This window comes from Phoenix dactylifera, chromosome 8 (assembly GCF_051530095.1).
Source record: "Phoenix dactylifera cultivar Ajwa chromosome 8, Ajwa_hap1_PhDact_Kaust_v1.1, whole genome shotgun sequence".
NCBI classification, from domain to species: Eukaryota; Viridiplantae; Streptophyta; class Magnoliopsida; order Arecales; family Arecaceae; genus Phoenix; species Phoenix dactylifera.
The window spans coordinates 12,783,268-12,798,895 of NC_143197.1; the positions used below are offsets into that span (position 1 = coordinate 12,783,268).

Below are 15,628 nucleotides of genomic sequence, written 5' to 3' on the forward strand. Positions count from 1 at the left end.
ATATTGATGCATGGATTGTTTTGATGCTTGATTTGTCGTAGACGTAACCGGCACGATAAATACTTGGATGTTGAATTCATGTTCTCAGATTATATACTCCATGATTAGAACTACTTTATCATATTAATCCTTAATCAAGAATCGCCGAGTTTATTTATTGAGAGTAATATTGTCAAGGAGGATTCCGGATCCCTAGCCTTCTCTATATCATTGAACTTTATTTATTGATCTATTATTCTTTGCTTTTAATTTCTGAAAATCAACTGAAAATTACATTTAAAAATTACGCTAATAATTCATAGACCGTTCTCTGGGGAATCGACCTCGGACTTCCGAGAATTTATTACTCGTACGACTCTCCTATACTTGGGAGATTAGTTTCGTGAACGCATTTTTGCAAGAGCACCAAGTTTTGAGAGTTTGAAGTGCTGTGAGAGGCGTGAAGAAGCGATCCAACGGTTGATGCTCTAAAAGAATATCAATCATTCTTTGGTGCCAAATATATCCAAACTCGTTGGGTCCCGGTTGCAGGTAAGAGGCCCACATCCCACCAAGATGTGAAAATTCTCATATTAACTCTAGCAAAAAAACTTTAGCAAATTCTGTACATCCCCTCTAGTGCAATAATCTATAATTCCTATTTTTCAGCTATGGCTCGTGAATGGAGAACATGGATTCAAGTCATAATGTACATATTATCAGACATGAATTGCTTGTGGTTGTATGAGAATGAAGTGTGATTGTTTGGTAAAACGGGCGTTAACTAATAATTGGTTTTTGTAACGGCTCTCTAGCAATATAGTGTTTATAGTTTCTTTTCTTCCAACATTATGACACCAATATCGACCAAATTGGTAAAACTAAAGATGACAATTTACTCCATCCTATTAAGTACTTGACATGATCCGATCTTAATGAGATGGGTTTTATCCAACCTGCAGCGAATCCAAAGTAGATATAGGTAATAGTAGAATCCGATCTAGATATATATATAACCCTTCACAAAACTCTTGTCCCAAAAAAAAAAAAAAAGAAAAAAAGAAAAGAGAGAGAGAGAGAGAGAGAGAGAGAGAGAGAGAGAGAGAGAGATTTGTATGAAAAAAAAAGAATTTTTAAGCTTTATCTAACCCAATATGTCTAACTGGCTCTGTCTAACTTCATCCATCCCATCCCATCCTAAGACTTTACACACTGCGCCCCGCTTCAATGCAAGTACAAAATGGGTATCGGTAATGGCTTATCCAATCCATTGTCAGTCCTCCAAACCAAGGCCACCCACACGCCCTCGAGGATCCGAACCATGAAGATCCGATCCAAATCTAAATCGGATCCGAATTTCTTTGATTAGATATATGAATCCCATCTAAGCTCAAGCTCGAGCCCGACCCATGCCCAAGCCCAAGCCCGAGCCCAATCCCAACCCAATTGGGCCAGCTCGAATTACCCATTTGGGCCAAAAATAGTTTTGGCCAGAATCTGATTGAAGTTTAATATTTCATAATATTGCTTCATAAGTAAATGAACTAACTAAAAATTGAGCTCTCTCCTATAACACTAGTAAATGATACATGATAGAGTACTCCCAGCTAAACCCATTGTAATTTATCCTTTACTTTTTCATTATTCTCTCTAAATAACAACATACAAAAATAAATTGATACGGACGTAAATTTGGGCTCCATTTCAGGCCATGTTTGAGCTCGCAATCGGGTTTCAAGCTCGGGCCGGACCAATGGCACACTCGAGGCCTGCCTCAAAAACAAATGAACTCTATATTTAAACCCAAACTTGGTCTAAACTCTTTCAAGCTTAGCCCATAGTATGCTCAAAGTCGGCCCGACCTAATGGGGCTCAGGTCAACTCGAGCCTATTTCCAGCCCAAACAGTAGTAAAAATCTAGTTAATACTACTCATAAGGTATAATTCTTCTAGTAATGTAAGCTAAGATAAAACAAAATTCATTGATAAGTTGGATGTCGAAAAGTCCATTCAACATACAAATTCACTAATTTATACTAAAAGATAATAACTGCTCACTCTAACAATTGCTACCCATGTTTACCTTCCACTCCTAGCTATTCTGGTAACTGACACTAGCTATCCTTCTACTACTCCGCATCCTGACCTTATACCACCAGTCAAGTCAATAGTCATGCTTAATAAACTAAAACACTTAATATATCTCCATCCAACCTACTTTATATTAGTGCACTTTCGGTCATTTTTGCATATTCAGTCTCTAGCAGGGTGCCTTCGGTTAGCTTTTATACGGTGCTCATAGGATATTCTCTTGAAATTCATTATATATATTCTCACTCCACCATGTACGTCCTATCTTCCATTAATGTAGCATAAACGCTTATCCTTATTTACAATGGGAAATGTTTGGAGACCAATTGTTGACGTTCATTCTTTCTTTCTAGCAAAATATATTAGAAAAAATGTCATAGAAAAACACTAGCCGGTAGTTAATGATGGGGCAAAACATGATTTTTGCAAGACACCAAACACATTTGTCAGTATTCATTCTATCAACTACATAAACATGTCCACCTTGGACGACATCCTTGGCACTGGCAATTTCATGCCACAATTGGTCTCACTCAAACTATTCAAGGTGTAATCTTTGGTTGTCAAGGATATCCCATTTCCTTTGTAACCTCCACGGATCAAGTAGTTATAGATGTCCTGCTTTTAGTACTCAAAAAATTGACACATGGTCCTAATTCCAAAAGTTTTAGAAAATATTTTATTCGTTAAAATATGGTCAATATTATATTTGTGTTGGAAAGCATCCAGTAAGGAATTCAACATATACCATTTCTCGACACATGGTCCTACTATCAAATTTTTTCTAAAGTATTTTACTTATTAAAAAAGGGAATATACTTCATTTTACAACACTCAATTCTGAGCTCCGGAATGCAAGTTATACCTGACTTTTTGAATATATACTGCACGGATCAAACAGATTCAATGCTAGAATATTGGTGTAAATGGTTTAAATGCTTGCTATCAGAATAGTTTCTGACGTTCTCTAGTTGTTTGAATGGCAAGATTCCTCCAGAGTGCAAGAGCTATGGAGAGGCCCTAGCATGGGCTCTGGTGGTTCTGAGAAGAGTAGAGGATCCCTGATGGGGCTCTGTCTTTTTCCCGTAAGCGTTGGCAAGGTGAGAGGCTATAGGGACTCTTTCATCTTCTCCATAGCTTAGCTCTCTTCCCGTCTCCCTCTCTCCATCACAGTTTCTCCTTTTCATTATTTTGTTATTTTAATTTCAGGCGTCTGTTCTAGTTAATCCTTGCATAATATGGCTTTCATTTATATTTTTCATTATTTAAAGGCAGCCTCTCCTTCTTCCTCTCTGCCAAATGGTGCTGCTGATTGGATTGCCTCCTTTACAGCTCACCACTCTACAGACTTTCTGTCACGCCTCTGACCCGAGATCGCGAGCCGGGGGTCCGCGCCAACCGCCGCACACCCGTAGAAAACTCTTCCCACGAGCATGCAAGGCATTTTAACCAAATCTCAAAAATGTAACTAAAATAATTCAGTTGAAATAAATGCAATCTTATTCCATTGACTCACACAAATTATAAAGTCTCACAGTTCTAAATACGCAGCGGAACAATAAAAATAAAACATCAATGTAAGTAAATCCTAATCTAAGATAACTTGTGTCACAATCCCTCTAGTCACTCTCCCATTTTAAAATCCCGATAGGTTAGTTCTCGGAATCTGTAAAACAATAAGAAATTGTATAATGAGCTAAACAGCCAAGTAAGTAAATAAACACCTTAACTAGTCAATTCATATAATAACATAAAATATAAATTACAAATTTCGATGAATTAACATAATAACATAATCAATTCATTTTCAAACACAAATTCATTGAAATCCATATCTTTCAAATATCCATATGCATAATCGTAAATCTGATTCGAAATAAATCACATTCATCTTAACAGCCTTTAACTACGACTACACTTATACCCTGTGGCTGGCCAGAAACAGAACCGCACTTATACCCTGCGGAGTGAGCCAGAATACTGCACTTATATCTTGCGAAGTGGGCCAGAATATCGCACTTATACCTTGTGGTAGGGCCAGAATTGCCAATGCATAACCTTCAATTGATAGGGTCCAAAACATAGTCAGGCTGAGAGTTCCAAATCTGATGCACATCAAAATTCTTTTGTAACATAATAGATATATCATAATCCAATCTAAATATGCATATACGATGCAAGAACAGTAAATATATCCAAAAAATATTATTCCAATTTCACCTATCTATTTTTCATTCAAATCATTATCTCGTAAAATTGATAAATCACATATAAATTCATTAACAATTTATTCAATGCAAAAATAATATTATATAAATGAAGAGTCTAGAGAAGGCAGTTCATTACTTACTTCGAATGCGATCCACAACAAATCCGATTAATCTAACAAATCCCTCGCAAAACCTAATATCCAAAAATCATGCTTTTCTTTTAAAATTCATCACTATATATATATATATATTAAATCTTAACATTCTCTCAGAGTCGACCCTGTAGAAGTGTCTAGCACCCCGGGTTCGTGTTCGGATTCGGATTCGGGTTCATACCCGTAAACCACCCTCTTCCCTTTATTTTATTATTATTATTATTATTATTATTATTATTATTATTATTATTATTATTATTATTATTATTTTCTTTTTCTTTCCTTTTCTTTTCTTTCCTTCTCTTTTCTTTTTCTTTTCTTTTCTTCTCTTCTTCTCCAGAAGCTTCTCCCGACTTCTTTCTTCCTCCCCCCCCCCTTCTTTCTTCTTTCTTTTTCTTTCTCCTCCTCCTCTTCTCCCGACTTTTTCTCCTTCCCCCCCTTTCTTTCTTCTTCTTTCTTCTCCCGCGAAGGGAGGTCGGCGAGCTCGGGAGAGGCCAAGTCGAGGCCTGTGGCGCCCGCGACGGCCAGCCCTCTCCTTCTTCCCGCGGAGGAGGCATGCGGACGAGAGAAGAAGAAGAGCCCGCGACGGTTGGCCTTCTCCTTCTTCCCTCTCTTCTTCTTTCTTTCTTTCTTTCTTTCAAATGGTATAACAAAGAAATAAGGGGTAGAAACCCTTACCTTAGCCCCGGCGAAGATCCGGCGGCTTCTTTCCGGCGGCAATGGAGAAAGAGGAAGATCCGTGCCGTGGCTTCTCGACTCTCTCTCTCTCTCCCTCCCTCTCCCTCTTGGGCGGCTGCACGGGGAAGAAGATCGCCCAAGGAAGGAGGTCTAGCGGCTCCTCTTCCGGTGGTCTCAAAGAGAGGAGGATGGAGCCCTAAAAACAGGGAAGCCGGCTTCTTCGGGATGGCTCCCCCCTCATCACACGCCCTCACGTGCGCCGCACATGAGGCTGAAATCCTTGGGCTAGGCCAGTCAATGGACCGGGCCTAGTTTCAGGGTCTCACATCTTTTTTGAGCCAACCATAGGTCCGTGCCTGAGCCATTGCTTGACCTCCTTTTTTCCTGATTTTGTTAGTCGCATTCATACCCATTGCATGTGAGCCATCGTTGTACCCAAAAAAAATCCTATTCCGTATAGACTAGCATCTCTCTCTCTCTCTCTCTCTCTCTCTCTCTCTCTCTCTCTCTTGCAGCCATCCCACAAAGACCCCTAGGCTGACTGAGCATGCTCTAAACCACCAGAGAAAAGTGGCAAGAGAAATCTACAACCATCAATCTTGCTTGTTGCTCCAAAGAAGGCGAGGACCTACAACACATCTCCATTTTCCACCATCTCATCGCCATTACACATGTTTCACTGGTTCATTTGGACCAACCAAGAGATAACACCTTCACAGGTCTAGGTGATCCTAATGAATGGTGGTTTAACACCAAGCGGTGCCAAAGATGCCTTTGTTGGTGGACTCGCCTGTTAACTAGCAAACTGAGTGTTGAGAAAGTGGTTAATGCCTTTTAAAAATCATGTTTTTGCCCCATCATCAACGAGGGTTTCGCTATTTTTGTACATTTTTTAGAAGGAAATAAGAATGGATGTCAACAACTAGTCTCCAAACCCCTCCTTTGTATAATGAAAATGCTTATGTGATATCCATTATGCAATGGATAGAGAACGAGAAAAGATTAAAAAAAGTAAAAGAGAGTGAGAGAAATATTACATGATTTGGAAATGACATATCTCATTGATGCACTCTCCTTAAGGTCTGTTAAAATGTTCATGTACGATGGTGATGAGAGCACAAAAGTGTGATCTACATATCACCTAAATTAGTGTTATTGCTAACTGATAATGATAAATTCACCGGTTTAATATTATATTTTCGTTTGGTACAGGTTGTTACAAATTAAAGTTTAAATGCGTATTTGGTACAGATTGCGCAGGCCCAATCCTACCATGACCTGGTCGAGCACATTTGCTCCCGAGTGATTTCCCACATTGTGCTAGCTATCCCACGGTTCATCATCAGCATCACGTCTTCAACACGTTGCGACGTCCCAGCATCCGCGCCGTCCATCGGATCACCTTCCAGATCAGCCCCGCATCAAGGCCCCGCGATCATTTCCTTCTCGGCCATCTGCCCAGCCAATCATCAACATCCCGAACAAATCCATTCCGATTGGCTCCTCCCAGCATCCTGCAGTTCACATCCGGTGTGCCTATCCTCCCATGGTCCAAAGAGGGAAACCCACGAAGCAGCCAGCCGTCTCCTTCTTCCGATCATGGCTTGGGACTATCGTGAGCGGCTAGGATGTAGGGCTTCCGAGTTCCAGCTTCCTCCCGTCGATCCCGTGGCGGCCTCCAAGTGATCCCGTGATCCAGCCTCCCACAATCGTTGTCCGGATTCCGCGATCAATCCCAGCATCGCGTCCGAGCCGGATTCGAAATCCCAGCATCCCAACCGTGATGCAAGCCGTGATCCAGCCATTTTCTTCTCCGTCTCAGCATCCAGCGTCCGTCTGCAGCTCCTCCGCCTCTGCTTCCGCCAGTGACGCATCCGGATCCAATCCCAGCTTCCTGCGATCCAACCTCCACCGCATCCGTACTTCACCAAATAATGAAGATCCTCTGAAGCTCTTCACCCGGATCCACGCCTTCCTCCCGCTTCCAATCCGGCGTCCACAAAGCTTCCGCCTGTGATCCAGCTCCTTCCGTCCGACTGCAAGCGTGATCCTAGCTCTCTTCCCATTCGAAATTCCCAGCAAATCCCATCCACATTCATCTTCCGCATCCGCAATCAGCTCGTGACCCAGCCATTCTCCTACGGATTCACGTCCTTCCGCGATCTGCTCTCCCGCACCACGCCCCGGAATCCCAGCAGCCCGTGATCCATTCTGCCATTCTGGATGAAGCATCTCGGACGATGCTCTCCACGCAATCAATCTATCATTGGCCACGAAGGGGATGGGCGATCTATAAGAGGAGCTCTCGGCTGGGGAGGGTGGTGTGCTCGGTGGAGGGGCTTTGGGGTTCTCAGCTCGGTTGGAGGAAGAAGAAAGCTCGGTTCAAAAGAAACAGGGGAAACCTCTGTTTTCCGAGAAGAAGGAAATAAAAAAAAAAGAGAAAAGAGTATTCTATTTTATTTGTTTTGGGAGCCATGCTCTGTTTTCTTTTCTTATTTTCTTATTATTTGCAGAAGAAAAGAAGAGGGAGTTTCTTGTTATTTCTTGCTTTCTTTGCAGAAGAAAAGAAGCATTAGGCTTCCAATCTTCCTTTTTATTTTTGTAATTAGTTTTCTTTTTATGAAATCAAGCAATTTTCTTTCATGCAATTCATGTTCTAGGTTCAGTTTAATTTCTACTTTTTATGCAATAATTTTTCTTTTATGAAATCCATGCCTAAGTTTTAATTTAATATTCTACAATTTCTTGTATGCATTCTAGAATTTTTAGTTTTAAGATAATCCTGTAATTAATCTTTGCTGTTCGATTGGCGATTTTAATTTATATTCTGTCTCTAGAAATCGACCCCTACTCTGCATCAAAGTTCAATTGCAAAGTTTTCTTTCTTTTCTTTGTTTATTTTCAAATAAAAAACATTCTCAGGTAAACTAGAGAATCATTCAACATCCTCGACATAATGTTTTTTCTTCTATTATTCAAAAATCGATTTTGAATCCGAGCAAACGTTTTAATTTTTTATGCAACTCCAATTGCCTCCCTATGGATCGACCTCTTACGACCGCTATTCTTCGAGTAGAAAAGGTAAGAGTAAAATTAAATTAAACTTTGTTTGTCAGTTCTAACAACGATCTGTTTAGCGTATTTTAGGTAAACAGAAATTCGACAACAGATGGCAATGCAAATTTTTGTACATCTAGGATGTAGCGGGAGGGTATTGAGGGTCATACTACAAGAAACATTTGATGGAGATGTTTCCTTGGATCCATGTTTCACTACTTCACACTAGGTTAATGTGTGCTACTCGATGCCTAACATATCTATCCGATGATCTAGAAGGATCACCAGACTCAATGTGGACCATTTTGACTACTACGAGCAGGGCTAGACCGGGTTCAGGAGTGAGATCTGCAATATCAGAAAGCCGAGTCACAGGCCAAACTTTATGACGCTATAATTTGATCATACGATATTTTTTTTTGAAATTGGGTATTTTTTTGAGATCTACAACTTTGAGGGAGTTGAATCAGGCCAAAATTATATCGTTTAGGCTCCGAAATGAGTTAGTCAAACCGAAAGCTTTTTTTTTTTTACTAGATATCTATTTGAGAAAAAAAGAGTCTTATTAAGATTAGGAATAGAAATTCGACCCAAATTATGTTAGGGCAAATTTCACATTATTAATAGAGGCTATGTATATTTTTTAAAATATCAATGAAAGAAAAAAAGATTTAAAGCCTTACTTTCGAGATTTATCCCACTTCTTCTAGTATTCTTTTAAGAGATTTTCTTTTAAGGAGAGGGGGGGGGGGGCGAGAGAGGAGGATGGGAGTAGGGCTGTTAACGAGCCCGAGCCTCCTCGAGCTCGGCTCGGCTCGTTTCACAAAAGTCTAGGCTCGGGCTCGGGCTCGGGCTCGGTACCGAGCCCTGTATTAGGCTCGGGCTCGAGCTCGCTAAGCACAGCCCGGCTCGGGCTCGGGCTCGTAAAGCTCATTTGCCCAAGCCCGAGCGCGAGACCGAGCCTCAGCCCTCCTCATCTCCGACTCCAAGCTCGGTTCGTCTTCTGAGAGAAGAACGAAGGAAGGAAAGAAAGAAAGAAAAGAAGAAGAAGAGAAGAAAGAAGGAAGGAAAGAAAGAAAGGTAAAAAAAAAAAAAAAGGTGGAACTAGGCAGTATTAGAAGATCTACGGTGGAGGATGAAAAAAAAAAAGAAGAAGAAGAAGAAAGCAAGGGGTGGTGCCGTGGTGGGGTGGGGCGGTAATAGGTATGTATGTACCTACGGTAAGAGATGGGGACGATGCCGGCATGGTACTGGGCGATCTTGAGGAACATGGGCATGGCGAGGTCGAAGTGGGGTCGAGGAGGGTTGCACCAGCTGCCATTGTCGGAGGGGAGGGCGTAGTTGAGGGGGGCAGAAGTTGGCGGCAGTGATGAGGATGGAGGGGCTCCCCGGTGCACTTGATCTCGAAGCACACCCCACAGCTCAGCCCGTCGTCGAACAGCGCCGTGCTCAGGGCCGCCGTCTCCACCCTGTACCCTTGGCTGTACAGATTCCCATACCCGCTGTGCTTCTCCTGCCCTCCTATGTCGCCGGTGGAGGAGTCGGCAGAGAGAAGAAAAGAAAGGTGGAGATACGGAGAAGAAAGAGGGGCTGGAAGGTTATGGAGAAACCCAGAAGAGAGGAGAGGAAAAGAAAAAGAAAGAGGAGGAGGGAATGAGTCCGAACTTGAACTAATTCAATCCGATTTTAAGAAATTAAATGGAATTGGACTGAACCCTCATTTGGGCTCGTGAGCTGCTCGGGCTCGAGCTTGGGCTCGGGCTCGAATTTAAACGGGCTTTTACCGAGCCGGGCTCGAGCCGAGCCTGAGCAGCTCGGCCCGTTAACAGCCCTAGATGGGAGGGGAGAGAGGGGGAGAGAGGGAGGAAAAACCCTAACCCTAACTTTGGGAGAACCTAGGGTCAAAGAGGAGAATAAAAAGCGAAAAAGGGATGGGTAGAGGGGGGAGAGGGAGTGAGAAAGAGAGAGCTCATGAGAGTTGCTATCGGGATTGATTGTGGGGAGCATCTAAGTGACCATCACTGGTGGTCTTTGGCGACACGTGCCATGGAGCTTTGAGCTCCATCATGGCGGAAGAGGGGGGAAGAGAGATCAATTGAGTGAGAGGGAGAGATCGATCGATCGATCAAAAGGGTTGAAACCTTCGGAGGGAGGGGGGGGGGGGGGGGGGGTGGGGTGCCTATTAAGGGACCGAGCCATCCTGGTTCTTGATCGGTTTAGTTTGGTATAGTCGGAACCACCTGATTTAGAGCGTCCCGAGCCGTACCGGCAGCAGATCGGGATGGTTCCGGCAACCCAACTGAGACGCCGTCGTTGGAAGGAGAGAAGGAGAAGAAAAAAGAGAAAGAGAGAGAGAGAGAGAGAGAGAGTGGGGAGGGACGGAGGCCCGCGGCTGGAGCCTCCGCGCGGAGAAGGCAAAGGCCAGGGAGACGTGGAGTTGGGCTCCACCTCCGGTCCCCTACTTCATTCAAAACAGGGGCCCGGAGGAGGCCCATTTTATTTTTACAGGTTTTAAATTTAAGTCGGCAAACTCATTACTGGCATCACTTATTTTTTAAAAAATATTTTTTCTTAATTATGCAATATTTACCGCAACCACTTCTTCTCTCTCCCTCCCCCGCTTGCTCTCTCATTCTCTTCTCTTTCTCTGGCTCCGGCTGATTTCTTTTCTCGGTGTAGGCCCGGCATGATCCGTACCGACTTGTGCCGCCGGCAACCAGTACGGTACCCGGTACCAGCATAGTAAACCTTAGTTTGTACCGTAAAGAATTCACTCTAAGGTTGAAAGAGCATATAGATTTTGTTTTGGTGGGCACGTTGGCACTTTTTTTTCGGAAAGGTCATGTATCCAGTATTACCTACTTGTATTTCTCCTGCAATCTTTGCATGTACACTTTCTTACCTGATTCATGTGATTTATACTGTGAAACTCGGTGACATTCTTGTTATGTGCAGGTTGCTTTTGTTGCTGCCATTTACCCTTGTCTGGTATTGCAGTATATGGGGCAGGCAGCATTTCTTTCTAAAAATGTTTCTGATATACCTATAAGCTTCTATGAATCCATTCCGGGTAAGCGTCAATACCTTCAGATTATGCAAACGTTTGCTCAGACATAATATGTTTATGTTGTGTTTGCATTTTTATCGAAGAACCTGTGTTTTGGCCTGTTTTTGTGGTAGCCACTCTTGCTGCTATAGTTACTAGCCAAGCCATCATCTCAGCAACATCCTGAATTGTCAAGCAGTGTCATGCTTTGGGTTGTTTTCCACGTGTCAAGGTTGTCCAGACATCAAGGTGGATTTATGGTCAGATATACATACCCAAAATAAACTGGATTCTCATGGTCCTTTGTCTGGCTGTCACTATAGCTCATCAAGGTGGTGATGAAAAATCCAGTGTTTCTCAGCAAAATGGGCATGGAGAAACAATAATGCACTGTTGGAAAAAGACTGGCATTTTTATACACATATTGCTCACAGAGTTAAGCTATATATGGTGGCTTGCTTCATTAGAAACCCTTTTGCTCAAGGATGACAGATGTGAAATTTTGAGTGTGTTGTGGTGACTTAAATTTCTGACAAGAGAATGCTTGTCATGCTTGACATGGAAAAGGTATTGAAGGCAATCATTTAGCTTGGGAAACCCTTTGAACAGCAAATTACCGGCAACACTGCTGGTTTAAGTCTTTAATTCTATATCAAGCAATATGTCACTCACATCTGAACTGCAAATTTATCCATTACCGAATTATTTCTTCTCATCTCTTCAATTAATATGCCCTTCTCGGCCATCTCTTTCTGTAAAGAAAGAACCTTGCGTTCATCTCCACATTTTGCATACCCATGTGAAAGTAAGTTATAAATGCCTCTATTAGGAGCCATATTCCTCTGCAACATCTGCTGATGTAACTTATCAACTTCTTCCATCCTTCCTTCATTACACATTGCACTTATTAATGCACGATATGTGATTAGAGTTGGTTTGATTCCTAACTTCTCCATCTCTTCGTATACCTCCAAAGCTCTATGTGTATTGCCGCCGTTGCAGTGTGCCGAGATCATTATATTGCATGTAACTACATCGGGCCTCAGACCACCATCTTCTAGACAAAGGGTCAGTTCTTCAGCTTCAGATATACGCCCTTCTTTACAAAGACCTTTTATGAGAGTATTATAAGTTACGACACTTGGAGAGATCCCTCCTCCCTTCATGTCCTCAATCAGCGCACGGGCTTTCTGGAACTTACCTTCTTCACAATATGCATCAATAAGCATGTTACAGACCTGCACATTGGGTGAAATTTCTCTATTCACCATGTCATGGAAGATGGCTTCTGCTTCGAGGAGTTTTCCCTTCTTGCACAAGCCATTCACAAGAGAGCCATAGGATACCACATTTGGCTTAAGCCCCATCTTCTCTGGCATCTCATCAAGAATTTCTAAACACCTCTCGAACCGGCCAGCCCGTCCATGGGCATCAATCAGGATATTGTAAGTCTCCACACTCGGGGCCACTCCATTCTTTCCCATCTCCATCACCAATTCCTCTGCCTCAGCCATCTTCTGCAACTTACACAACCCATGCATGAGCGAATTGTAAGTTACACAATTTGGTTTCAGTCCATGCAACTCCATCCGCCTCACCGCTGCGAATGCCCCCTCCAGGTCGCCAACCCGTCGGTATCCATCGACGATGGTATTGTAAGCCACCGTCGTCGGAACCATGCCCTTCTCCACTAGCCTCTCCATGGCCCCTTCCACCTTTGAAACCTTCCCATCCTTGCAGAGCCTATTCAACAGAATGCTACATGTGTAGTCCCCTATTTTACCACATTTCCCTGCCATTTCTTCAAAGAGCGCCACAGAGACTTCTGAATTCCCACACTTTGCATGCTCGTCGAATAAAATACTATAAGTAAGCCCATCCGGTATGAGCCCATTAGCCTCCATCTCTCCCAACAACTTTATGCACTCCTCCATACGGGCAGCACGACAGAGCCCGGAAATCAAAGCATTGTAGGTTTTCAAGTTCGGCTTGAATCCTGCATCCAACATTTGATCGCGAAGCCCAAAAGCAGCATCCAAGTTCCCAGCTTTGCAGTATCCATCAACCATGGTGTTGTACGTAACTTGCGTCGCCGCAATTTTTCTCTCAAGCATTTCGTCAAACAGCTTGACAGCATGCTTCCCTCGATGCTCCTTCCACAGACCAGAGATCAAGACATTGTATGTAAAAGCATTGGGCTTTAGCTGATCTTTCCTCTCCATCTGGTCCAGCAATGCCACTGCTCCATTGAGATCGCCCAATTTGACCTTGGACTGGATGAGCTTGTTATAGGTAAAAGTATCAGGACTGGTCCCGGAGGCCACGATCTGGGAGAAGAGGGATTGGGCATCGGACCACCTTCCGAGAGGGACGAGGGTTTCGAGAAGAAGATTACAGGAGGCGAGAGAGGGGAACGGGTGGCGGCTCTCGGCAATGTGTGATACGAGATGGAGGCCGTCGTCGGGCAATTTGAGGTGGGCGCAGGCGGCGACGAGGAGACTGGCGGCGGAGGGGATTGGAGAAGGGAAGAAGAGGAAGAGGGCTCGGTAGAGGTGGAAAGGAGAAGGGAATAGGGCTTTGTTGGAGCGAATTAGGGCTTTGGCGAGGGATAGAGAGGCCTGGAATCGGCCGCCCTGGAGGAGGACCCCGAGCTTCCTCACCGGCTCCTCTGCTCCACCTCTGCCGGCGCTGTCCTTACCGCGGGAGCCGCCGGGCTCGCCGGAGCTCAGAGATCGCCATCGGGGGAGATTGGGAGGTCGAGGACGAAGGTGAAGGACAGCGATGGAATTTCGGGATTGCTCTAGGGCATTTCGAGCCAGCCCAACCATTTCTTCTTCGGCGAGAAAGGATTTAACGCTGGGTCTGGGATGGGTTCTAACAGAAGGAGAGGGAGAAGACAAACTATAGAAAGGGCGGGATGGGCAAGGAAGATGTTTTTTTTCTTCTTGATTCACGTTCTTAGCACATCACCTTCTATGGATGCCTCTTGCTTTGCTAAAGCAATGACAATACTTGGTTTTATCGTCGACGTATTCAACCATGGTTTTCTGTAAACATTGATTGTAATGCTAGGTAGAAGATCACTACATTTCAGAATATTTGCTTACATTATATACAGAATTCTCATAGAGAATTAGTGCTGAAAAGTAATCGGTTATGAGGCTGTTACAAGATGTCAGAGGCTGTTATGGAATGTCAGGTGCTGTTACGCCGTTATGCTGAAACGTTCAGGAATCCGGTACGCTGCTGTGGGTGAAGCCAGAAGCAGTGCGATGAGATGAAATAGTCTGGAAGCATCAGCCGGGATATTCGTTGATTCAAAAGTGATATGAGAACAGGCCCCCTCAAGCTGAACATGTTGGACCAACGTGAAGCTTGGAGATGATAGAATGGTGTCGTTTGGTGGACAAGGCTTTTGTGAAGATATCAGCCGGCTGGTCTATGGAGGAGATATGAGCAAGTCTGATTTCTTTCGATTGAACTTTTTCCCGAATGAAGTGGTAATCCACTTCAATGTGTTTTGTGCGTGCATGGAAAATTGGATTTGAAGCAAGTAACATGGCAGAGATGTTATCTGAAAATAAATATATGGAAGAGGAAATGGGAATTCGAAAATCTTTAAGTAACCTTCTTAACCAGATAATTTCGGATGTGGTTGCAGCAAGGCCGCGATATTCTGCCTCTGTTGAAGAACGGGCAACGGTCGGCTGTTTTTTTGCTTGCCATGAAATGAGATTTGGGCCGAGAAATATACAAAAACCAGTTGTGGATCGTCGATCACTCTGATTTCCTGCCCAATCGGCATCGCAGTAGGCAGAAAGATTTAATTTCCCCGGAGTGAATTGAAGACAGTAATTCATGGAACCTTGTATGTAGCGAAGAATTCGCTTCAGCATCTGAAAGTGAATGTTTAGTGGCCTGTGCATGTATTGGCTAATATAATTCACCGCAAAAGTGATGTCAGGACGGGTAATAGTAAGATATTGAAGAGAGCCTGTCAGACTACGAAAATATTTTGGATCTGAAAAGGTATCAGAATCATCTGAAATTAGTGTTTTAGTGGATAAAGGAGAATGCACCGGTTTGCAGTCTGACATTCCGGCCTTTTTGAGAATGTGTGCTGCATATTTGGATTGATGAAGAGTGACTCCGGAGGGGGAATAAGAAGCTTGAATGCCCAGGAAAAAGGAAAGTTGTCCCAGATCTTTGATAAGAAACCGTTTATGGAGTTGAAGAAGCAGATCAGAAACTGCAGCATCAATATTTCCTGTAATTAGGATGTCATCGACATAAATTAGAACATACATGGCAATGTCCCGTTGATGAAAAGTGAGAAGGGATGGGTCTGCGCTGCTAAATTGAAAACCCAGTTGTATCAGGAAGTCCGTAAATGTGGCAAACCAACGTCTCGG

General features: G+C 43.4%; 1 protein-coding gene across 1 annotated transcript; it reads right to left on the reverse strand.

Moving 5' to 3' along the window:
- Positions 1-11,611: 11,611 nt before the first annotated feature.
- Positions 11,612-14,640, reverse strand: LOC103698576 (pentatricopeptide (PPR) repeat-containing protein). Its single transcript, XM_026801644.4, has one exon. The coding sequence runs from the start codon at positions 14,042-14,044 to the stop codon at positions 11,885-11,887; it is 2,160 nt and encodes a 719-aa protein (XP_026657445.4). The 5' UTR covers positions 14,045-14,640; the 3' UTR covers positions 11,612-11,884.
- Positions 14,641-15,628: the final 988 nt, after the last annotated feature.

Bases quoted from the DNA above. Each gene is read 5' to 3' on its own strand.
- LOC103698576 (XM_026801644.4), bottom strand. From the start codon at position 14,044: ATGGTTGGGCTGGCTCGAAATGCCCTAGAGCAATCCCGAAATTCCATC.